This window comes from Camelina sativa, chromosome 5 (assembly GCF_030686135.1).
Source record: "Camelina sativa cultivar CO46 ecotype springtype chromosome 5, ASM3068613v1".
NCBI classification, from domain to species: domain Eukaryota; kingdom Viridiplantae; phylum Streptophyta; class Magnoliopsida; order Brassicales; family Brassicaceae; genus Camelina; species Camelina sativa.
The window spans coordinates 20633038-20657502 of record NC_141884.1 but is presented as its reverse complement, the minus strand read 5'-3'; the positions used below and the strand labels follow the sequence as shown (position 1 = coordinate 20657502).

Sequence of the window (24465 nt, the reverse complement as noted above, 5' to 3'; positions counted from 1 at the left end):
TGCCATGTGGTACACCACGGGTCCTAATCTAGTTTTTATATTAAAAATTTATCAAATTGATCAAAAGAAAAACAAATTACAATATTGATATACAAAATAGGCATTCAAAACAATATTTACAAGTGAGAATATTTTATGTTCCTAAGGCCTTCTTCATCTAACTCTTTCTAATGAATAACCACATTTCAAATGTTCACTTCTATATATGCTCCAAAATTTTGATTCAACTTATTTATTTCAAAACCTACAAGTATCACACAAAGGAAAAAGTTAAATATTACAAAATTCAGAAAATTATGTGAGAGGTAGAATATGATGTTTGATGAATATTTTTTATAGATAAATTTGTAGTAGTATGAGAGGTTTTCAATTTTTTTTTTGGTCAAACATCATGGGAGTTATGGTTACTTTTCAAAGAATAAATATACCATAGGTTTGTCTGTGTTTTTTTTTTTGTAAAATACAAATTGTATTGCAATTAATACATTAAAGTGTATTCATATCTTGAAAGATTTGTTTTTAAATTTTTTCAAACATCATGGGAATTACATTTTAAAGAAATAATATGCAATAAATTATGTTAATGATTACTATTAAAGAAAAATAAAATAGCATATTGTTTTATATCTTGAAATTATTTTAGTATAAATTGATTTGATATTTTGGTACAAAAACTGTGAAACAAATATTATATTATTTTTCAACAAATAATTATTATAATAGTATAATATTTTTATAGGTTGAAATTAGTAAAGAATTTAATAACCATCACATTATATTTTTCCAAAATTATGATATTAATATTTAAGTCTTTGATTATCAGAAATTTGTTTTGTCCAAAATTATAATATTAATATTTAATTCTTTCTTATTTGCAAAATTATAATGTTATGGTAATTATATAAAATATTGATAAATGATATCTACATATAATTACTAAAAGGACATTGCATGTCAAATATTTTTAAGTACAGGAATATCATTTAAATTTAGTGAATATGAAAAATAATGTATGTAATTTTGAGAGAATGAATTAAAAGAATTTAATAATTGAGAAGTGAGGACAGGTGTTGAAAAATATACGCTGCCAAATATCGTCGTGTTATGCAAAGTTAGGAGAAAACCTTCTCATATATTAATATATATATTTAATTCTTTCTTATTTGCAAAATAAAGACCTCATTAGTTGTGATATTGATCTTACGGGGGGGAACGAAAATAATGTTATGCTAATTATATAAAACAATGATAAATGATATCTACATATAATTACTAAAAGGACATTGCATAAATGTCAATATATATTTTTAGTACAAAAATATCATTTAAATTTAGTGAATATGAAAAATAATGTATGTAATTTTGAGAAAAATGAATTAAAAGAATTTAATAATTGAGAAGTGAGGACAGGTGTTGAAAATATACGCTGCCAAATGTCGTCGTGTTATGCAAAGTTAGGAGAAACCTTCTCATATATTAATATTTAATTCTTTTTTATTTGCAAAATTATAATGTTATGGTAATTATATAAAATATTAATAATGATATCTACATATAATTACTAAAAGGACATAGCATAAATGTCAATATAATTTTTAGTACAGAAATATCATTTAAATTTAGTGAATATGAAAAATAATATATGTAATTTTGAGAAAAATGAATTAAAAGAATTTAATAATTTAGAAGTGAGGACATGTGTTGAAAATATACGCTGCCAAATGTCGTCGTGTTATGCAAAGTTAGGAGAAAACCTTCTCATATTATATAAGATTAGACGTAAATTAATCCTAAATATAAATTTATAAATTTTAAGCCCCTATAACCAAAACAATAAAAAAGTCTTTGAAGTTGATCAACATATATAGTTCCCTAAATTTTGTTTTTTTTTTTGTTAATTAGTTCCCTAAACTTGAGGAGATAGATTTTGTGGAAGAATCCTACTTAGTCAATTTTTTTTTTTAATTTAGTTGCAAAATATCCGCAAAGAAATTGAAATTAATCAAGATCCTCTTCAAGTAAGGTCGTAATTAAACAATATACTAAGATAATTTCCATAAAATCAAAAACAATATCCGATATTGAATTGAAACGATACCCGCATGCTCTTTTTTTTTTGGTCGGATACGAAACCCGCATGCTTTGTGTTTGGTTAGTTCATGTTTTCATACAGAGCAAGATCTTAACTTAATACCATAAAACCATTGCCAAAAAAAAAACAAAAGCCAAAAAACAAAATAAAACAAAGAAACAGTAGAAAAGAAGATATCACTGTATTTGTCTTTACATTCCAAAATCATAAGATTAGTGGAAAGAGATCAAACAATGAAGGTGAGTGTGGAGATGATAACGGGAACTTTCATAGATACGGACGTGAGTGAGGATGCGACGGTCAAGGACTTGAAGGAGAAGATCGCTACTGAGATGAAATTACCGGTGACGCGTTTGTTACTTGTGATCGGAGATGAAGAGGAAAGACGGATGGTAATGGATGATGAAGATGAGACGAGGTTAAGAGATTTAGAAGTGAGAGAATGGACTCATATGTATTTGTTCTTTAAGCATCCTGATAATTGGTTTCTGAGGAAGAGAAGAGATCTAAAGGAGGAGGAGAAGAAGAAACGAAAAATATAAAATGAACGGCGAGGAGGACGATGACAAGGAGATCAAAAGTGAAGAACAAGGTAGAGAGGCGAAAGTTGAAGATGAAAAAGAAGAAGAGAAGGAGGACAATGGAGAAAAAGCTAAGGATGACGATGGTGTTAAAGAGGAAACAATAGAGGGTGAAGAAAGAGATAACAAAGAGGAAACATTGAGTTTCTTGATCTGATTTGAGATTTCTTTTAACTTTTAACTATTCCATTATTATTTGTTTTGCTTTTGTGATTATCTTTGTTATATCTTTTCTTGGCATACAAGCAAACAACTGAACATTGTCTTGGGTTACCAGCTTCATAAAAAAATTGATTTTGATTTTGTTCAGTCTCTTTTGTTTCTTCTTCTTGGGGATCGGATTCTCACATCTACTTGGCTATTTCCGGCGGTTAGGGAATCCAGTTAACCGGAAAAGCCGGCTGGTCAAAAGTTGGTTTTGATGTGTCATAAAAATGCTAACTAATAAAAAGTTCTTATCTACATTCTTTCATGAAAATGTTGTCTATATTCGTAAATCAAAAACAAGATACTTTTAACAAAAATTTATTAATGACGATTTTCTTAGTGACCAACAAATATCCATTGTTACATTTTAATGTTGTGGATGCTACATTATTAATTACTAGTTTAAAGCCCGTACTACGTACGGGTCCAAAATGTATTACATGTAATCGATCTGTAATAGATTTAAAGACTATATAATTGTAATTGAAAATCAAATTTGTGCTTGTACGATTTAACAAAGCTAAAAATGTTTAAACGTTCATTAACTTATTCAAAATAGCGTTGTAACTTTATTTGATTAATTTTCCAAAGTATACATATCAAAGTACCACAAAAATTCATAATCATATTATACCAAAACAATCTTGCCGTTCTTGCTTGGGAAGGTAGAAATCATAGCCAACTCTGACTGTTCCGCAATCATCTCTTCGGCCCTTTTTATCATGCGTGAATAATCTTTTATTAGTCCTTCCTGTATTGAGCAATTGCAGTATTTCATTAGTAATTATTAAAATCTTTCCTATGATTAACAATATAATGCTAGTAAACATGGTTCTATTGAGTATGAACACCTAAGAAAGAAAAAAGTGACAAATTTACCTTTATATTTGCTCTTCTACTAAGATGTTTTGTGCTGCAACAAAGGATCTGCATATCATATCTAGTTGTTGTGTTAGAGTAAATGGTCTTTAAGAAGAGTCATCTACTGAAAGCGTAAATTAAGAAAAATGCAAATAGTAAGAGACACACTGAGTTCATTTGACATCTTTATTTGCTATCTCCGTAAATGACTACTTTTAATTTGACATGAAGAAACTTTCACCTATTGAACTGTGCAGGAGACAAATGTAATAATCGAGCGACATGACTTCAGAATGGAATATGAACCTGCAAATCCAAACATAAAATTCATAACTCATAATTATGAGACTGAGAAAGAAAATGTGAAATACAAAATTTGATGAGCATGAAAAACAATGATGAAGAAACAAAACCAGAATTGAGAAAGTCAAAAACAGAGATTATTGTAAATTGTAAGAGAATTTGATGAGATATGCAATTGATAAAACGATGATGAACAGATTAAACCATAACTGAGGAATACAAAAATATAATTTAAATTGCAAACGGAAGAAGAGACATGCGAATGAGATTGATGAAACCTTAAATATAATCAGAACATAATATCTGGATCGTAATTTATGTACCTTTTTCCCAACAGTTTTTTCCTTCGGTTTCTGTAGATCTCTTCTCCTTCGTTTTCTCCGTTCTCGTTGTGAATTTTTTGGGTTTTTAATGGAGGATTAAGAAAATAGAGAGTTAGTGAGACTTTGTTGACTCTCATCAGTATATATCATGGAGGAAGAGGAGAGATCGTGGGCAAAACAGTTAAAGTAGATGAATTTTGTAAATATTTATTGAAAGAATTACTTAAATGTTATCCAATAGTTGGTTTATTACTCATATCTATAAATCTTTTAAAAATGACTCAAATGTTTAGTGTCCTAGGTGTAATTACAATTTACCCCTTGGATTTAGTTTTTCGATTTTTCGATTTACCCCTTGGATTTAGTTTTTCAAAGGTATAATTAAACTATAACTAATCAATTTCCTCAATTTTTTATTTTTATTTTCGAATTTATATAACCCTAACCGCAAATTCTCTCTGTTTCTAATTTTTTTAGGTGTAAAAGATGTGGAGACTGATTATAAGGGTAACAAATTGACGGTGGTCGGAAACGTAGATCCAGTGGCAGTTCGAGATAAAGTTGCCGACAAAATCAAGAGGCCAGTCGAACTCGTTTCTACTGTAGCACCTCCTTCTTCAGGCGGTGAGAAGAAGCCTCCGGCGGAAGAGAAATCAACAGAGAAGAAACCTGCCGCGGAAGAGAAAAAGGAAGAGAAGAAGAAAGAGGAAGCAGACAAAAAATCTTTGTATTTAATTTATTAAATATTTTTTCGAAAATACAAAAAGTGTTGTTGGAGAGACGCAAATAATAATTATGTTTATTGTTAAGAACCACACGCGTAATAAATGAGATTTTAGCGAATTTTTATTTAAAAGTAATTCAAAATTTGAATTGTCAAAAAAAAAAATCAAAATTTGAATTTGAATTTTAAATTTTTTTTTTAATAAAAGTGTTTCTCAAACAATTGATTGATATGGCTAAGTTATCGACATAAACGACTGACTTATGAAATATTTGTAAATTAGAATTATTATAACTCAAAATTAAAATATAGAATGAAAAAATGAATATTACAATCATTATAAACAATAAAAAGTAATAATTATAGACAAAGATTAATTTTTACACAGTCTGATCAAAATGTGTAAAACATTCAAATCATGACATTTAGGGGTTAGGGTTAGGGTTTGAGGTTTAGGGTTTATATTTCCAATATTATGGATTTTAATATAACAGTTTGGTTTTAGTTATATTGTGTTTGGTTTAAGGTGGTAATTTGGATATACTAATATGATAACCATTTGAAAATTTAAAATATTTTGAAATTACTTTTCAGTTATTTCCGGTTATGGGTCGGTTAGATGAATATATAACCATAAATAATCCAAATGTTATCCAAATTAGGTGGATTAACTTAATATAACCGATAGCAAGCCGAATATAACCGTAATTAACCAAAAATAATAGAAAAAATAGTTTCCGGTTTGGTTTGGTCGGTTATTTAGTCATTCTAATTTGAGGTTTGGCTGAGTTATGGTAAAGTTATGGCTGAGTTATCGTTTAGGGGAAAAATAATATGAAAACGTATTCTTCTTTCTTTCTTGGGTCTTTTGTTCTGTCAGATTTCTAATAAGTATTAATACGTCTCTCGATGTCACAAAAAGTGTTGTTAGGGAAGCGCGAAAAATCACTAATTCTGTGCCTGCTCAAATCCACACGTATAATAAATTCATAAAGTGAGATTTTTATCACAAGATATTATTGCAAATAATTAAATAATTATTATTCGATTTTAGAATTTTATTTTTCTAAAAGTATTAAAACGTCTCTCGATATTACAAAAAGTGTTGTTAGGGGAGCGCGAAAAATCACTAATTCTGTGCCTACTCAAATCCACACGCATAATAAATTCATAAAGTGAGATTTTTTTCACAAGATATTATTGCAAATAATTAAATAATTATTATTCGAATTTAAAATTTTATTTTTTAAAAAGTATTTCTCCAACAATTGAATATTAAAATTATTAGAACTCAAAATTTAAATTTAGAATGGAAATATGTCTATTATTAGGTTAACTGATGGTTTCACGCCAAAATATCGCTTTACGGCTGAGTTATAATCATTGCGGGAAAACGAAAGGTCATGTGACGGCTGAGTTATAATCATTACGGGAAAACGAAAAGTCATGTGACGGCTGAGTTATAGTGAGTTATGGCTGAGTTATCACAAGAAACAATCTGAAAGTAAATGGATGATATATATGACTTTACGGCTGAGTTATAATATTTACGTGAAAACGAAAGGTCATGTGACAGCTGAGTTATAGTTAGTTATAGTTAATTAAAAAAACAAAAATTCAGTTATATAATACAAAAAAATTTATTTTTTCGTATTTATTTAATTTACATATCAAGAAAAATAATTTTTACTGTTTTTTTTTTATTTAATAACTTTTTTAATTAGTTATTTTATTTCTCCTAAATTATTATTTTTATTATCATTTGAAATGAAAATAGACATAGACCTAAATTTTATTCAAAAATGTTACCAATCACTAACAAAACTAATTTTTTTGAAGTTGAGTTTGAATAATCATGTGTTATGGTTGATGTACAAGTTTGAGTTATATCCTTTGTAAAATTGTTAACTCAAAAGATTATTCAACATCATAGAAATTTTCATGAGTTAAAGATGTGGTAAGTTGAATTATCTATTTTTTTTAATTAAAAAAATGAAAATTCAGTTATATAATACAAAAAATTATTTTTTCGTTTTTATTTAATTTATATATCAAGAAAAATAATTTTTACTGTTTTCTTTTATTTAATAACTTTTTAAATTAGTTATTTTATTTCTCCTAAATTATTACTTTTATTATCATTTGAAATGAAAATAGACATAGACCTAAATTTTATTCAAAAATGTTACCAATCACTAACAAAACTAATTTTTTTGAAGTTGAGTTTGAATAATCATGTGTTATGGTTGATGTACAAGTTTGAGGTATATCTTTTGTAAAATTGTTAACTCAAAAGATTATTCAACATCATGGAAATTTTCATGAGTTAAAGATGTGGTAAGTTGAGTTATCTATTTTTTTTTAATTAAAAAAACGAAATTTCAGTTATATAATAAAAAAAAATATTTTTTTCGTTTTTATTTAATTCATATATCAAGAAAAATAATTTTTACTGTTTTTCTTTTATTTAATAACTTTTTTAATTAGTTATTTTATTTCTCCTAAATTATTATTTTTTATTATCATTTGAAATGAAAATAGACATAGACCTAAATATAATAAGATTTTAAATATTATGGCATGCATGTAGTTAATTTTTTAATTTGGAATGTAACAAAGAAGTTTAGTTAACAATGTAACTTAGCCACAACATGAAAAACATTACAGTAATTAAAAAGCAAAAAAAATTGCTGCCAAACTCAGCCGCTTCATCAACTGAAAATATGTAACTCAGCCGTATCGTTTGATAAGTCAGCCGTAACTGAATAACATTCTAGTAATTAATCTTTTGCTAATAAGTCAGCTGTCAAACGGCTGAGTTGTTGATAAGTCAGCCTATGACGGCTGAGTTATAGTTTTTTTACCATAACTCAGCCGTAACAACATCTCATAAGTCAGCCATTTTTTATAACTCAGCCAGTCGGAAAATAGTAATTCAGCCTGTCGTAGTGATAACTCAGCCAAAATTTTGACAACTCAGCCGTGTCGTATTGATAACTCAGCCAATATTTTGACAACTCAATCATCTGGTGAAAACTCAGCCATAAGGACGGCTGAGTTATGCGCATAACTCAGCCAGATTTAATAAGTCAGCCGTAACGCTTGGCTGACTTATGAGCATAACTCAGCCAGATTTTCATAAGTCAGTCGTCCGCTCTTACTCAAATGTTTTTCCGATAACTCAGTCACAACATACCTATAACTCAGCTGCAACATACTCTGTAATGCGTTACGGCTGAGTTATGGTTACACGTCAGCGATTTCTGACGTGGCGTCTGATGTGGCAATGACATTTTTGTAATTACGTTTTTTCCGGTAACATAAAACAGAGGTACGCTGGGTATTTCAAAATACTCGAAACATTCTAGTAATAAAAAAGTTTTTTGTAGATTCTGGTAATATTACCTAAAATGAGTAACATTTGAGTAATTCACCCTTATTTATTTTATGTGGAAAAGTAAAAGTTAATTTGTTTAGGAGGCTGATTTTTTTTTTTAAATTTTGGTTTTCCACTATCGTGATTATGGTCGTGTGTGTTTTTTTTTTATTAATGAGTTTGTTTTTTTTTAATTAAAAAATAATCTGATGTGGCTTAACTTGATTGTATATGTGACTTGTGCTTTATAGGATATAGGATGACAGTGGTGCTATAATTAGTTTTCTTTTTCTTCTTAGAAACAATTTTTGTTAATTAACTAAATAATATCATTGGTTGCTGGAGCGTGGGTTGCAAGAGATGATCAGCGCCAAATATTATATCATGCTAGGAATGCCTTATAGCCTAACGAATCGCATGTGTTAGCGACATTACGTTGTTCTATGTGGGCGCTGGAGGCGTTACAATTGTTACATGTGACTCGGGTTGAAGTGGCGTTGGATAATGCTGCAGCTGTTAAAGCAATAAACAATCACCGGGAGTGGCATGCAAGATACGGGTTTGTGCTGCGCGACATTCAGACTCTTTTATCAGGCTTCACCTATTGGGAATGTCACCAAGTTGCTGCTTCAGCGAATAAGGTGGCAACGGTTAGTTGCTGCTTGAGAAAATAAGGTGGCAACGGTTATTGCTAAAAGTGTCATGCGGGAAGGAAGAGTTCAACTGTTCAATCATACTTATCAGTTGGGGGACTCTCTTGACTGCATGATCAAGTAAGACACGATCTCGATTAATAAGGTGGTCAAGCGGCAGGATCAGAGAATAAGATGCCTGGTGGCTGCTATAGGTGTGCCGAGGGGGGGAAGGTTTTTAGGCCTTAACACTTGGAGGGTGACGAGGGTCTTTTGGACCTCAGTATCAAGTGAGGGTCGATGTGTTTTATGAGTGTATTTTTTTGTTTTCATTTTTTTTTCTTTACATTGTACGCTTTTCAAAGTTTTTGATTCTATCAGATGAAAAAAAAACTAAATAATATTATTGTCTATATCACTAGCCAGCAAAAAATATTATCTACCTAAATAAAAGGTTTATACTGTATAAAACATTACAATTACATTGACAAGTTTCTAAATAACACGGTTAGATACCCAATGACTTTCTTAGTGATTCAACAAATAGATTGTAACATCTTAAAGTTATAGGGTCCATCTATTCACGGATTCACCACTGTAATTAATTCTTAATTTTTTTTTTAGAAACAAACACATTTTTGTTAACTAGTAGATGAGTATCACTAAAATGTGTTTGTTTGCGGTTATGGAAATTATCGTTATAAACACGTTGATATCGTCCAAATATCACTAAAATGTGTTTGTTTGTTTTTATCGTCCAAATACACACGTTGATATTTGCACTAGGAGAAATAAGAGAAAGAAAAAACGAAGAGAACTCCTCATTATCGTTTTTGATATCGTCCAAATAAATTGAGAAATTTATTTAATTAATATAAGTGTCGAATATACACGTTGCGGTTACCGTTTCTGTTCTGTCTACTTCGACGGTGAACTGTTTTGACGGGAACTTGACTGTGACGTGGATTTTTTTAGCGGCGGGATAAGAAACGAAGGTGCCGTGAAAAAGGGAGTTATGGTGAGGTCGATTCTGGTGCCGTCAGAGATGATCAGATAATCTTCCATGTCGAGACCGTCGAGGAGTTCACAACAAGAGACAGAGAGAGTTAAGGAAGATGTTGGAATCTGAAGAAACTGTCATAAGCATTTCTTGATCTCCAAAACAGATTCTTCCTCGCTGAATTCTGTAACATCTCCAAACTCAGTTGTGGGCCATTTTGAAAATTACAGTCCATTAGACCATCATCAACGGTGGAAGTCATGAGCGTTGCTCAAAAAAATAAAAATATAAGCATTTTAATTGAAATAAGTGTAAACCAATAATAAGTGGATAGATGTATATTGGGGTATGGTGAACTGGAGATCGACCAAAATCGACGGTCGAGATTACAAACCAAGAATATGTAAATTATAAAGATTGAAAAAAATCTAGAAGATGTAGTTTAGGAATATTTACATTTATCTAAATATATTATTTACATTTACATTATCCTAGTTTACGAAATCTCTTATGTATATAAGATAACATAAGATGTAATATTATAATTATGAGAGTCTAATATTAATTCTTCCTAAACATTTCTGTGTCTTACTCTCATCAAATCTATTATGGTATCAGAACCAAGATCCTTGATGTGGTTTATGGTTCCGTTACGTTAGCTTTCGCAAAGAAAAGAAAAAAAAAATCTGTTTCGTCTTTTCTTTTATTTTGACCTTCCTCCATCGCTTCTTTTTTTAACGTTGGAGTCTTTCTTTCTTTTTGTTCTAATTTTGAGTTGGTAATGAGATTTATCCAAACTCCATCGACTACAAAAAAAAAAATATATATATATATATATATATATAGTTCTGGAATTTGGGCTTCACACACACGTGAGTGTGTTGTCTTGTGTGGCCATGACTTGGCTGGTGGTGGTGACTATGAATATCACCCAAGACGTACGGTGGTGTTCGGCCTGTTGGCCAAGTAAAAAAAAAAAAAAAGAATGATATTTTGTCTCTTGTATAAGAGATTTGGGCATAATAGCACGTGTTTGTGCTACTCTACCTATGGTCATGTGGTTTTCTTTATTTTACTACGAAAAAGATTGAGCCACGACGATGACTTTGACGGATACGATGCTGATCCGGCGGTGATGAATTTGAATTCGACCATGACTACACAAGTTTTTTCATGAACAAGAAGTTCGAAGAACGATCCAAACTTGTGATTTTAAATCGATGGAGCTAGATTGACTCTACGGCCAAGTATAAACGTCGTTGATGACCCTACGACCGGGTATAAACGTCGATGACCTAACGGCTGGGTATTGTAGCTGCTTTGACCCTACGACCGGGTATAAATGTCGATGATGACCCGACGGCCGGGTATAAAGCCGTTATTTTGAAGACTTGTCCAATCTCACTCGTGTTACCACGCATGAGCTTGCCGGAGGGTATTGGGATATGGTGAACTGGAGATCGACCAAGATCGACGGTCGAGATTACAAACCAAGAATATGTAAATTATGAAGATTGAGAAGAATCTAGAAGATATAGTTTAGGAATATTTACATTTATCTAAATATATTATTTACATTTACATTATCCTAGTTTAGGAAATCTCTTATGTATATAAGATAACATAAGATGTAATATTATAATTATGAGAGTCTAATATTAATTCTTCCTAAACACCTCTGTGTCTTACTCTCATCAAATCTATTAATGTATAAACAGTATAAGAGACCGCAGGGACGTCGTGTGCGAAGAGACCGCGGGGACGTCGTGGTTTCATGTTTGATCGCCGGTGGGTGGGTAAGGAGGGTTTAATGGATGCGATCTCGTCTGGTTGGAGGAACGGGCAGGAGCAGAGCTCAGGTGGTTTTGTGGATAAAATTGTTCATTGTCAACGAGCGATATCTCGGTGGCGGAAACAGCAGGCTCCTTATGGGAGGGTTTTGATTGAGGATCTTAAGCGACAGTTGGAGGTGGCTCAGTCTGATGATAGTACGGGTCCGGAGGTCATTTCGGATCTCAATGCCCGCTTGTGCGATGCTTGTCGGGATGAAGAGATCCATTGGTACCAAAAGAGTAGGAATCGCTGGATGCGGGTGGGTCATAAGAATACCAAATATTTTCAGGCACAAACTAAGCAACGTTGGGCCCGAAACCGGATTGTGGGCATGTTTAATAAACAGGGAGTTTGGTCTACCGAGGATCAGGAGATTTGTGCTATGGCAGTATCGTATTTTGAAGAATTGTTTGCTACGATTTCTCCAGGAAATTTTGAGGATGTTTTAAAATAGCCTAAAACTGTCATCACAGACATGGATAATTCACGGTTAATGGCCCCAGCCACGGAGGCAGAGTTCAGGAAGGCGTTATTCATGATGCACCCAGACAAAGGTCCTGGCCCTGATGGGATGACAGCGTTGTTTTTCCAGAAGGCACAGAAGGTTGTTAAGGAGGATCTCGTCTTAATGGTAAATCAGTTCTTTGCTGAGGGAGTTTTTGATAAAGGTTTGAATCGAACACATATCTGTCTAATCCCCAAGGTAGCAAAACCGACTCGGATGGCAGAGTTGCATCCGATTAGTTTGTGTAATGTAGGATATAAGGTCATTTCAAAGGTTTTGTGCCAACGGCTTATGCGGTTATTACCTGGGCTGATCTCAGAGACGCAATCAGCATTTGTTCTCGGTCGCTTGATCTCAGACAATATCCTGATTGCTCAGGAGATGTTCCATGGTTTGCGTACTAATAATTCATGTAAAGGTAAGTTTATGGCCATCAAGACGGATATGAGTAAGGCATATGATAGAGTAGAGTGGGGTTTTGTAAAAGCTTTATTATGGAAGATGGGTTTTGCGGATAAATGGATTTTGTGGCTGATGTTTTGTGTCTCTTCGGTTGAGTACAGAGTACTTCTTAATGGTCATCCTAATGGTTTGATAGTCCCAGAGAGGGGGTTAAGACAGGGTGATCCGCTGTCTCCTCACATTTTTATCTTATGTAGGGAGGTTCTGATTGCTAATATTCGGAAAGCAGAGGAAGACAAGAGGCTTACGGGTATAAAGGTCGCAAATAAGTGTCCGTTAATTATACATTTGTTATTTGCGGATGACAGTCTTTTTTCTGCAAGGTTGATAGGGGTCAATGTGGGGTTATCTTGGATATTTTAAAGCAGTACGAGGCTCCCTCGGGACAGCAAATGAACTTTGAGAAATCTTCAATCCAGTTCGGTCATAAGGTTGACGAGGTGACTAAGGTGGAGGTGTAGGGGGTTCTCGGGATAACCAATTTGGGTGGAATGGGGTCGTATTTAGGACTCCCAGAGAGTTTGGGGGGGGGGGGGGGTCCAAAACGTAGGTTTTCTCATTTGTTAGAGATTGGTTGCAAAATCGGACCACTGGCTGGTCGGCTAAACTATTGTCAAAAAGGGGGAAGGAAGTGATGATTAAGTCGGTTGCGACCGCTGTACCGAATTTTGTGATGTCCTGTTTTCGGTTACCAAAAACAATAACATCCAAATTAACGAGTGTTGTGGCAAATTTTTGGTGGAGTTCAAATGGTCAGGCTGGAGGTATGCATTGGATAGCTTGGAAAAAGCTTTGCTGTAGCAAGCAGTCGGGGGATTGGGCTTTAGGAGTGTTGATGATTTTAATACGGCGTTCCTGGCTAATCAGTTATGGCGGTTAATAGAATTTCCAGACTCATTGTTTGCTAGGGTTTTTAAGAGTATGTATTATAGGAATTCAAATCCTTTGGAACCAATACGGTCATACTCTCCTTCTTATGGATGGAGAAGCATTGTTTCTGCTCGCTCTCTGGTAAATAAAGGGCTTATTAAAAGGGTTGGCTCTGGGGACTCCATTTCTATATGGCATGATCCCTGGATTCCAGCTCAATTCCCGAGACCAGCTTTAAGTAACGGTCCTTTTCAGGATCCAGATCTTTGATTGACTCATTCGATCAATCGTCACACGAATACTTGGCGTAGGGATATGCTCATTGAGCATTTTGATCCGTGGACGTCGCTTTGATAGAAGCTTTGCCTTTAAGCAATTGTTCGAAGGAAGATTACTTAGGATGGCATTTTACTAAACATGGAAAATACACGGTTAAATCAGGTTATGAGGTGGAGCGTTTAGCGGTCCCGAACACTTTTCAAGATTTTGGGGCTGGTCCAGCGATTACTTCTCTTCTTGCTAAGGTATGGAAGGTTCCATGTCCGCCAAAATTACAGCACTTTATGTGGCAAGTGGTGTTGGGTTGTATTTCGGCCTCAGCTAATTTGAGACGACTTGGAGTCGACTGTGATGTAGAATTTACATGGTGTGGGGCAGCTGTGGAGAATATAAATCATGCCATTTTATTGTGTCCACCGGCTCGCCAGGCCTGGGCTTTAGCACACGTTCCGGTGGGGCCGCATCACTTCCCTACGAAGTCTGTTTATGCAAATGTGGATCATTTTTTGGGTTCTACTAATCCGGGTTCACAGGTGGCAGCATTTCCTTGGATAATGTGGTATATCTGGAAAGCACGGAATGTTCGGGTTTTCGAGAATCAGGTAGAACGACCTGATGAGGTTGTTCGGGTGGTGGTAGGTGAAGAGCAGACTTGGCAGCAGGCACAGGTGGAGGCTGAGGCGGACGAGCTTCCCTCCTCCTCTGGCATGCGGCCTTCTCGGCCTTGGGGATGTGATGTTCCCCTTCCGTCTGTGTTTTCAAGACATCGGTGTTTTGTGGATGGCTCTTGGAAAGCCACTGATGTTTTTGCAGGTGCAGGATGGGTGTGCTTTTCTTCTCAAGGTCACCCCTGATTTCTGGCACAGCCAATTACCGGCGTAGTCTATCTTTGTTACATGCTGAAGTTGAAGCTTTCACCTGGGCGATGCGATGCATGATTGGACATGATTTCCGAGAGGTACTCTTCTTCACGGACTGCTCTGATTTGGTGAAGATGGTGTCTTCGCCTCAGAATTGGCCAGCCTTTGCAACATACCTAGACGATATCAAGATTGGCACGAAGGAGTTTTCTTCTTTTTCATTGGTTCAGGTTTCTAGAAATGCTAATGTACGAGCGGATTCTTTGGCACGCCAAGCGCGTTCAAATCCGCATCCTATTTTATTTGTAAACAACTTTCCCACAAATTGGCTCGTTTGAGCTGATTTCTTTTGTTGACAAAAAAAAAGTATAAGAATCGTTTCTTTCTACAGAAATCTGAAAAACGCTTTCTCTTCTCTCTTTATCTTTTTAATATTTTCTATTTTTTATGCATCAAAATTTTGGTAAAGCAACCACAGAACAACGACCACTAATGATGCTCTTAGAGCCCAATAACTTATAAAACGAAAAGGGTTTGTGAACCCTAGGAGAGAAGAGTTTGTGAACCCTAAGAGAGAAGTCGACCATGTAGAAACTTGAATCTCTTGTTGTTGATGCAATTCGTTCGTAAAAGAAGCAAAAGAAGTCGTGATGTTGTTGTGGTGATGGAGTCTCGTGGAGGAGAAACGTGCCGTACGGACCTGTGGTTCTCGCTGGTCACCGTTGATCACCACCATTGGTCAATCAGCCACCGTGTGTCACCGGAGATGTCTGCTATGGGTAAGAAAACCCTAGATTTGTTTTGTAACTTGGGCTGGAAATTTCTGTAGTTGTTTTAGATCTAATCATTGATATGTTGCTCTGTTTTGCCTTTGATTACCGAGCCATGAGGAAGTAACCACCATGAGCTGAACTGTCACGTTGAGCCATTGTGGAGCAGACCCGTCAAGTGTAAATGCAGATAAAAAGACCATAATTCTTGTTAAAGCAGAATTTATTGTTGCAAGTGTTAAACCGAGGATTTGATTTGTGTAGCTAAGGCGAGGATTAGTTGGTGTCTTCAACATATTCAGATGTGTTTGAATAGTTGCTTAGGCTAAAGTTAAGCTGAATATACCTACGAGTTGCATATATTATGAGAGCATTTACAGTGGTAGAGACTCAATGAGTCTCTCAAATATATTAATTTAACATCTATAATATAGTTTATTTGTCATTTAAAATTAAAATTTATAAAACAGAAAACAAAACCGACAAAATGTTAATATGTGTGATAGAGGAGTTTCTCAAGGGTTCTCATGGATTCTCAAATGAGAATCGATTCTCCTCTCTCTCACTTCTTTTAATTACTTTTTATTTTTATATTGGTGAGAGACTTGGAAAGAGACCACCACTATGGATGCTCTTAGTAACCGCATTTGTTTGTTGAATGTATTAATATTTATATGTATATATAAATATATTTTTTATAAAGTATAAGAAAGAGAATTAATATCTTAGAGTTAGATATTGAACTAAAATGGATATTTTATGTGTGTTGATTGATGATGGCGTGATTGCGTGAATGCATGTTTTGTTGTGGTAAAATAAGTGCTTGTGTGTGAGGAGATAGGTGCCAAGGGCACGTAGATGCGGTGAGCCGCAGAGAGTTATGCAAGGAGAGATCCTTGTAGTTGTGTGGTGGTCTACGGGCACGGAATGCGGGTAAATCAGGATGGGCTGACGAGCCAAGAGTTGTGAAGTGCGTGGAAGAAGTGCAAGAGGCACGAGGGATTCAGATGCACGAGTAAAATGTGCAGGAAGAAGTGTGAAAGCATGAGGAATCCGGTAATACACGGGATTGGCATGTCTTGACACGTGGTACCATGGGACGTAGTTCCATTTGTGTGTTGTGTGTGTATGTTTGTGTGTCATAAGATTTAGGACACAGTGAATGCTGCTTGTCTTAGGTTTTGACTTTGTGTTTGTCTAAGCGTATTTGAGTGTGGAGACTTTGGGAGCCCTGAGGCTTTCTCTCACTGAGTAATTATCAATTGCTCATCCCTTTCTCTTTTGCAGGTTGGTTAAGCCAAAAGTTTTTTTTGCATAGTTAGTTAATGGTTTTGCAATTAAAAAGTGTTTTGGTTCGGGCCATGAAGTCAACCCACTGACCAGTTTCAGATACCGAGTTTGGGTATTACAATTTTGGTATCAGAGCCCAAGATTATATCAAACCGGTTCTGACCCGGGAGGCAGTCCTGAGGGAGACTTCATCTCTCAGGCTTGTTTTATTAAAAGTTTGAGTGTTAGTACACTCGGATGAAATAAACTTGTTAAGCAAATGGCAAAGGGAAAAGAATACTACTAGGTCCGTAGTTTGTCTTGTAGTTGTATGTAGCAACCAGAAGTTGGTAAAGAGTTGCTAGTATGGTTAAACCAATTACTTGCCTCACATGGAAGGACATGACGTTTGAATGGACGAAGGTGTGGGATACTAGCTTCTAAAAGTCAAATGGTTATTTGATGAAATATCAAAGTTAATATTTTTGAATGACATTTTTGGAGATGGTGCCACAAATGTAAAGATGAGATTTTGGATAAAGATCACCAGGCAAGGTTATTCTAGTGCTTGGAGAGCACAAAAGCGAATTGCAGCAGAGGAAGTGGAAAAGAGCAGTGTGGGAGGACACCACATAATAATTCACATTATGGATTGCTATAGAGAATGTGTATGCATGTTAAAGTTGATTAAAAAAAATTGCTTCATTTCAGAGGGCATGTTGTTTATAATTTGAAGTTGTTTCAACTTGAATGGAAAAAGTGTGGTGACAATGGAGATTGTTGGACTGCTATGAATGAATAACAGTAAGGACGCAACTTGGATAGATGAGTCAGGCTGGAAGATGTTGAGATGAAAAAGGAAAAAAAAAAGTGGATAATTTTTATATTGGGCATTTGGAGAAGGGCTTGGAAATTGAATGCTACGAAATAATGAATGGAAGAAGAGGACAATGCTAAGTTACAACATATGAAGTTTAATAGGTGGTAGGAATCGACTAAGGATAGTGAAATGGAGATCACAAAGGACTATGAGGAGGCATTATTTAGATTTGGTATTTGATTAATACATAATAGACATTATGTGGCGAAAGAGGATTACGTGGAAGGTACTACTTTGATAAATAAAAAATGCATGGAAGTGTGAAACCTAAAAGGAACGAGAACCCTAAGAGAGTGTTAGGAAAACACTATGTTAATTTTTATAATTGGGATACCTTCAAAGGGATGTCAACTTTACAGAGTGAGCGCATCGGAAGCTTGGTGGATCATGTAACTACGTGTTCAAAAACCGTAATGGTCACGGTTAATGTGTACACTTCTGAACATTGTTAGACAAGGTCGTATGTTGGTGAAATGGTTATTCTCACAAGTCAAGGTAATGAGATAATGGAAAAACCTTTTGTTGGAAATTGGAGTATTCTATTCAACTTTGAGAACTATTTGAAAGATGTGTGTTATAATGCCTAAGCGACGGAAAGTTAAAAGGAACTATGACACTTGACACCCCATGTTGTGTTGGATTAAATCATAGTAACAGAAGAGTTGGGTTTTCACCTAATCAAAAGCTGAAAATGAGGAGCATGGAAAATTCATTTTTAGTAAATGGAAACTAGAGTAGTTACAGTATTGCCTAAGAATACTGTTTATCGCCTCAAGAAATCGATTTATGGTCTAAAGCAGGCATCTCACCAATGGTTCTTAAACTTCTCTGGTTGTCTCTTACAGCTTGGTTTCATTATTAAAGGGCATGGTGATCATACTTTGTTTGTCAAATGTGGTGAGAGTGAATTTCTGGTAGTCCTTGTCTATGTTGATGACATTGTGATTGAAAGTACAATAGAAGAAGCAGCTACACAACTGACAAATGTTCTCAAAGCCTATTTCAAACTGAGAGAACTAGGTCCTTTGAAGTATTTCTTAGGACTGGAGATTTCTCAGAATACTGAGGGGCTTTTTCTCTCTGCCAACAAAAATATGCATTGGAACTGCTCTCTTCTACTGGTATGTTGGCCTGTAAACCCGTTTCTACTCCCATGATTCCTAACTTGACTCTTTCGAAGACGACTAGAGAGTTGCTTGAAGATAGGGAGATGTACCGAAGTCTTGTTGGGCGTTTGATTTATTTGACTATAACTCGACCAGATATCACATTCGATGTGAACAAGTTGTGTCAGTTTTCATCAGCACCACGCTTTACCCATCTCATTGCGGTTTATCAGGTTCTTCAATACATCAAAGGGATTGTTGGCCAAGGTCTCTTCTACTCTGCAGATTCTTATCTCACTCTAAAGGGGGTTTGCAGATGCTTCTTATGGTTCTTGTCCAGACAGTAGGAGATCAACAACATGTTTCTCCAAGAAATAACCTACTATTTCAAGATCTTCTGCATAGACAAAATACAAAGCTTTAGCTTTGGCTTCTTGTGAAATGGCCTGGCTTTCTATTTTGCTCTCTGATTTGAAGATTAACACAGGGTCAGTTCTGATTCTTTTCTCTAATAGCATCATTGTTATTACATTGCTACGAACCCGCATGAGAGGACAAAGCACATTGAGATTAACTGTCATACTGTATGTGAGAAACTGGATAAGGGTCTTTTGAAGATGCTTCACGTTAACACAAAGGATCAAGTGGCTGAGATTCTTACCAAACTTCTGTTTCCAAATCAGTTTTATCATTTAATGTCCAAGATGAGTATTCATAACATATAGGATGCAAATGGTTGCACGGTTGAATAGATTGAACAGGTTGAAAAAAATAATTCAACCAATTTTCACCATTTGCATTGTAAAGGTTGAAGAGGTTGGAAAAAACTATATAGTCCGTTCATCCCAAAAAGTTGAAAAAATAAACTAATCCTACAGCAAAAATCTTCAACTTGTTCAACCACTATTTTGGAGATGAATGAGTTGAACAAAATTGGGCTGAATGAGTTGAATATTATTCAGCCCAATTTTGTTCAACCAATTTTTTCAATTTTGTGCATCCATTTGCAGCCATATATTTCATCTTGAAGGTAACTCGTAACGGAGGAACTCAAACTCTCAGCTTACTAGACCATTATAAGCTGGGACTATTGGGATTGATCTTCGGTTTAAGTTAATTAGTTGGTTAGCTTAGTTGGTTAGCTTACCTAGTTAACTATGATTAGATATTTGTATATAAATCATATATGTATAACTTTCTGATTCATTGAATGAAGAGTAAAAGTTTTTGAAATTTTCTCTAGTAAACTTTTCTCATCTCTTCTTCTCTCTATGATCGTATAAAGAAGAATAATCAAAGCATAAGAAGAGAAAGAAGAAGTTGCTCACTTATGCTCCCAAATCATCTCTGGAATTGTGTATAATCGAGGGCATGAGACGAAAAAGTCGGTTGGATATAAAAAGATGGAGAAGATATCACTACTGAATATTGATAGTTACTTTTTTAAAAAAATTTGGTTAACCATTCGGTTTAGACAAACTTAACCGAGAATCTCAGTTAACCGATCTTAAATCATATTCATTCTGATCGGTTTACTCAATTAAAAGAACCCAAATCCATTTGCTCAAATTTCGGTATGGTTTGGTTCAGTTAAATCGGTTCGGTTCATTAATATGGACCGTTCTAGTAAACTAGCCCTTTTTCACACTCTCCACGGAAAGGAAAAAGGAAACTTAATTTTAATTTAATTTTTGTTTGAGCCAAAAATATTTTGTTTTATCATATTCGTCCCTCGTGATAGATTTGATTCGTTCTCTTTCTCTTCATAAAAGACCTCACGATCCCCACACCTCTACATATTGACTCACACACACTCCTCTCTCTCTCTCTCTCTCTCTCTCTCTCTCTCTCTCTCTGCAAGCCCTCTCTCACACCAGAAAACCAAAATGAGTTCTTGCCGGAAAACCACTTGTAGTTTTCATCAAACCCACTTCATGTAATAATCAGACAAAACTAGAAAGAAGCCATTTTTTTTTTCCTTAACTGTTCTTCTCCCACAAAGAAAAAAAAATGGCATGGGTTTTGAATTCTCTTGTCTCGATTTTGCTATTGACTCATCTAGTCAACTCAGAGTCAATCTCAGAGAAACAAGCTCTCCTCACCTTCCTTAAACAAACACCTCACGAGAACCGTCTTCAATGGAACGAGTCAGACTCAGCCTGTAACTGGGTCGGAGTCGAATGCAACGCAGACCAATCCTCAATCCACTCTCTCCGGTTACCAGGAACCGGTTTAGTCGGTCAGATCCCACCAGGATCGTTAGGTCGACTCACTCAGCTCCGAGTTCTAAGTCTTCGTTCGAATCGTCTCTCCGGTCAGATCCCTTCAGATTTCTCGAATCTCACTCACCTCCGAAGCTTGTATCTTCAACACAACGAATTCTCCGGCGAGTTTCCGGCGAGTATTACTCAGTTAAACAACTTGATTCGTCTTGATATCTCATCTAACAACCTCACTGGTTCGATTCCTTTCTCAGTCAACAATCTCACTCACTTGACTGGCTTGTTTCTCGGTAACAATGGTTTCTCAGGGAACCTTCCAAGTATTAGTCTCGGTTTAGTCGATTTCAATGTCTCTAACAACAATCTAAACGGTTCGATTCCGTCTTCCCTGTCGAGGTTCTCAGCTGAATCGTTCACTGGGAATGTAGATCTCTGTGGTGGTCCTTTAAAGCCATGTAAATCTTTCTTCGTGTCTCCGTCGCCATCTCCGTCGTCGATTACTCCATCAAAACGTGTATCCGGCAAGAACTCGAAGCTTTCCACGGGCGCCATTGTCGCCATATGCGTGGCTAGCGCACTCGTGGCGCTTCTCCTGCTAGCTCTGCTCTTGTTCTTGTGTATAAGAAAGAGAAGAGGAAGCAAAGACGCGAGGACGAAGCAGAGGAAACCGCCGGGGGTAGCCACATCATTAACGAATGTGGATCTTCCGCCGGGTGCTTCGTCCTCGAAAGAGGAAGTGACGGGGACGTCATCAGGAATGGGAGGTGAAACAGAGAGGAATAAGCTTGTTTTCACTGAAGGAGGAGTGTATAGTTTCGATTTGGAAGATTTGCTTAGAGCTTCAGCTGAGGTTTTAGGTAAAGGAAGTGTAGGGACGTCGTATAAGGCGGTGTTAGAGGAAGGTACCACGGTTGTTGTGAAGCGGCTTAAGGATGTAATGGCGTCGAAGAAAGAGTTCGAAACACAAATGGAGGTTGTTGGTAAAATCAAACACCCTAATGTGATTCCATTGAGAGCTTATTATTACTCCAAAGATGAGAAACTTCTCGTTTTCGATTTCATGCCTACCGGAAGCTTATCTGCTCTTCTTCACGGTTTGTTTTCTAATTCTCTTGCTATCAGTTTTTTACTTTAAATTCATTGTTAATGCTATTCTAGTTAACATTAGCTAAGATACATCGTGTAGAATCTTGGTTAGTTTAGTGAAATGAGATCTTAGTGAGGTTAAGGAGTGATGGTTTGATAATATTTTTCTAAAGGGATACAACTTATGTGATTTATGCTTTGCTGTCAAGAAAAAACATTCTTATTACACAGCTTCACATTCTTTTAGATATTTTATTTTTTGTTGAATTGTGGTAGTAGTTATAGCTGTAGTTGTTAAGCAATTATTAAAATAGAAAAGGTGTTGCCGACATTTATATGTGTCTGTCTGGTAATTGTCATAATAATAATAATAATAATTTCATAATTTTTGCTTCTCTCTCACTCTTTAAAGATTGGAATAAAGAAAAAGAAAAAAAAGACTCTTCCACATGGGGCTTTTTTCATCATATCTCTTAAAACCCTTTTCCTTGAAGTATACTTTTGTCTAACTGAGTGAACTGAAGTGTTTTGAAGAACCTTTTAGGATTTGAATATTTTCTTTCATGTATTTACAGTTATAAGCTATAACCCCTAGACCCTAGTTATGATGAGTACTATTATTTATGTTTCTTTCTGGCTAATACTATGGTCATTTTGGTCTTCTAAAAACTGTGTTTACAATTTGAAGTCAACCTGCAATATCTGGCTAATAGTTCTGTGTTTGTATTTGTATCAGGGAGCCGTGGATCAGGGCGAACTCCGTTAGATTGGGATAACCGTATGAGAATTGCGATAACTGCTGCAAGAGGTTTGGCTCATCTACACGTTTCAGCCAAAGTGGTACACGGAAACATCAAAGCCTCAAACATCCTACTACATCAAAACCAAGACACATGCGTCTCTGACTATGGACTGAATCAACTGTTTAGTAACTCGAGTCCACCAAACCGTTTGGCGGGTTACCATGCTCCTGAAGTTCTCGAGACACGGAAAGTAACTTACAAATCGGATGTGTACAGTTTCGGGGTGTTACTGCTTGAACTGTTGACAGGTAAATCACCAAACCAGGCATCACTTGGTGAAGAAGGCATTGATCTACCCCGGTGGGTACTTTCCGTGGTCCGGGAAGAATGGACTGCTGAAGTATTTGACGTTGAGCTGATGAGGTACCACAACATAGAGGAAGAGATGGTTCAGCTTCTTCAAATCGCAATGGCTTGTGTATCAACAGTTCCTGATCAAAGGCCAGTGATGCAAGAAGTTCTGAGAATGATTGAAGATGTGAACAGAAGTGAGACAACTGATGACGGGTTAAGACAATCGTCTGATGACCCGTCAAAAGGATCAGAAGGTCAGACTCCTCCTGGGGAATCAAGGACACCACCACGGTCAGTCACGCCTTAGCAATTGAATGGAAGTGAAAACAACAACAACAAAAAAAAAAAAAAAGGGAAAGCAGCTTTAATTGTTTGTATTTGTGTTTACCTTTTTTTTTTTAACTCCTCAAAAGGACATAAAGAAAGGGATGAGATAGTGTGTGAGGTCTTTGTTGGGTGTGACAGTAAAGCTAAAAAAAAAAAAAGACTGGACCATCTCTACATTTGGACCAACTTCTACAAGATGGTATCTCCCATCTATTTTTTTCAGTCTTTCGAGATATTCTAATGGTTATTATTTTTTCTTTTCGTTGAATATTGTGTTTACATTACAGGTTCAAATCAAAGTTCAGTCTAACCGCGTTGCAGTTTTTTTTTTTTTTTTTAATTATTTCACCATAACACTTAGGGGTGTTATTGGAGGGATGATTTCTAAATCCATATGGAATTGTAAATTCTAGAAATCAAAACACATGGATTTTGAAATAACATGTTTTATCCTTGGATTTGAATCCTTCTATTTTACACTTTCAAATCCATACAAATCCATTTAAAACATAATGTGGATTTTGAAATCCAAAAACAAATCATTAAATGAATAACATGGGATTTTAACAAGTATTTGTAAATCATAGAACCAATAACACATCATTTTGATAAGTATTTTAAAATCAATGATTGAATAACACATGATTTTTGTCTGGATTTTCAAATCCATTAAAATCATAGAACCAATAACCCCCTCTTAAACTAAAGATTTTTATAAGCTTACTAGGTTTTGAATCCACGCTACGCGTGGATTTATTAGATATATTTTGATGAAAATTATATATAATTGATTACGGTAA

At 35.2% G+C, this 24465-nt stretch overlaps 2 protein-coding genes, 1 long non-coding RNA gene and 1 pseudogene across 5 annotated transcripts; 3 read left to right on the top strand and 1 right to left on the bottom strand.

The window, feature by feature from the left end:
• Positions 1-1895: 1895 nt before the first annotated feature.
• On the top strand, positions 1896-2982 carry LOC147944092 (uncharacterized; annotated as a pseudogene). The gene has a single exon (XR_015558576.1). The product of XR_015558576.1 is annotated as an uncharacterized LOC147944092 (transcript).
• A 444-nt stretch (positions 2983-3426) lies between these two features.
• Positions 3427-4584, bottom strand: LOC104787063 (uncharacterized). 2 transcript variants are annotated; one of them, XR_767769.3, is made up of 4 exons: positions 4368-4584; positions 3983-4047; positions 3760-3807; positions 3427-3631 (listed from the first exon to the last, which is right to left on the bottom strand). It is a non-coding gene; the product is annotated as an uncharacterized LOC104787063 (long non-coding RNA). The 2 variants fall into 2 exon arrangements; XR_015557240.1 differs by having other exon boundaries at positions 3760-3820; positions 4368-4546.
• A 7823-nt stretch (positions 4585-12407) lies between these two features.
• LOC147944091 (uncharacterized) lies at positions 12408-16697 on the top strand. The gene is made up of 4 exons (XM_087512461.1): positions 12408-13149; positions 14211-14796; positions 14862-15187; positions 16621-16697. Exons 1-4 carry the CDS (start codon positions 12408-12410, stop codon positions 16695-16697), a joined length of 1731 nt encoding a protein of 576 aa, XP_087368587.1.
• A 3906-nt stretch (positions 16698-20603) lies between these two features.
• LOC104789313 (putative inactive receptor kinase At2g26730) lies at positions 20604-23933 on the top strand. The gene is made up of 2 exons (XM_087450489.1): positions 20604-22249; positions 22978-23933. The coding sequence occupies exons 1-2, from the start codon at positions 20944-20946 to the stop codon at positions 23643-23645; spliced, it is 1974 nt and encodes a 657-aa protein (XP_087306615.1). The 5' UTR covers positions 20604-20943; the 3' UTR covers positions 23646-23933.
• Positions 23934-24465: the final 532 nt, after the last annotated feature.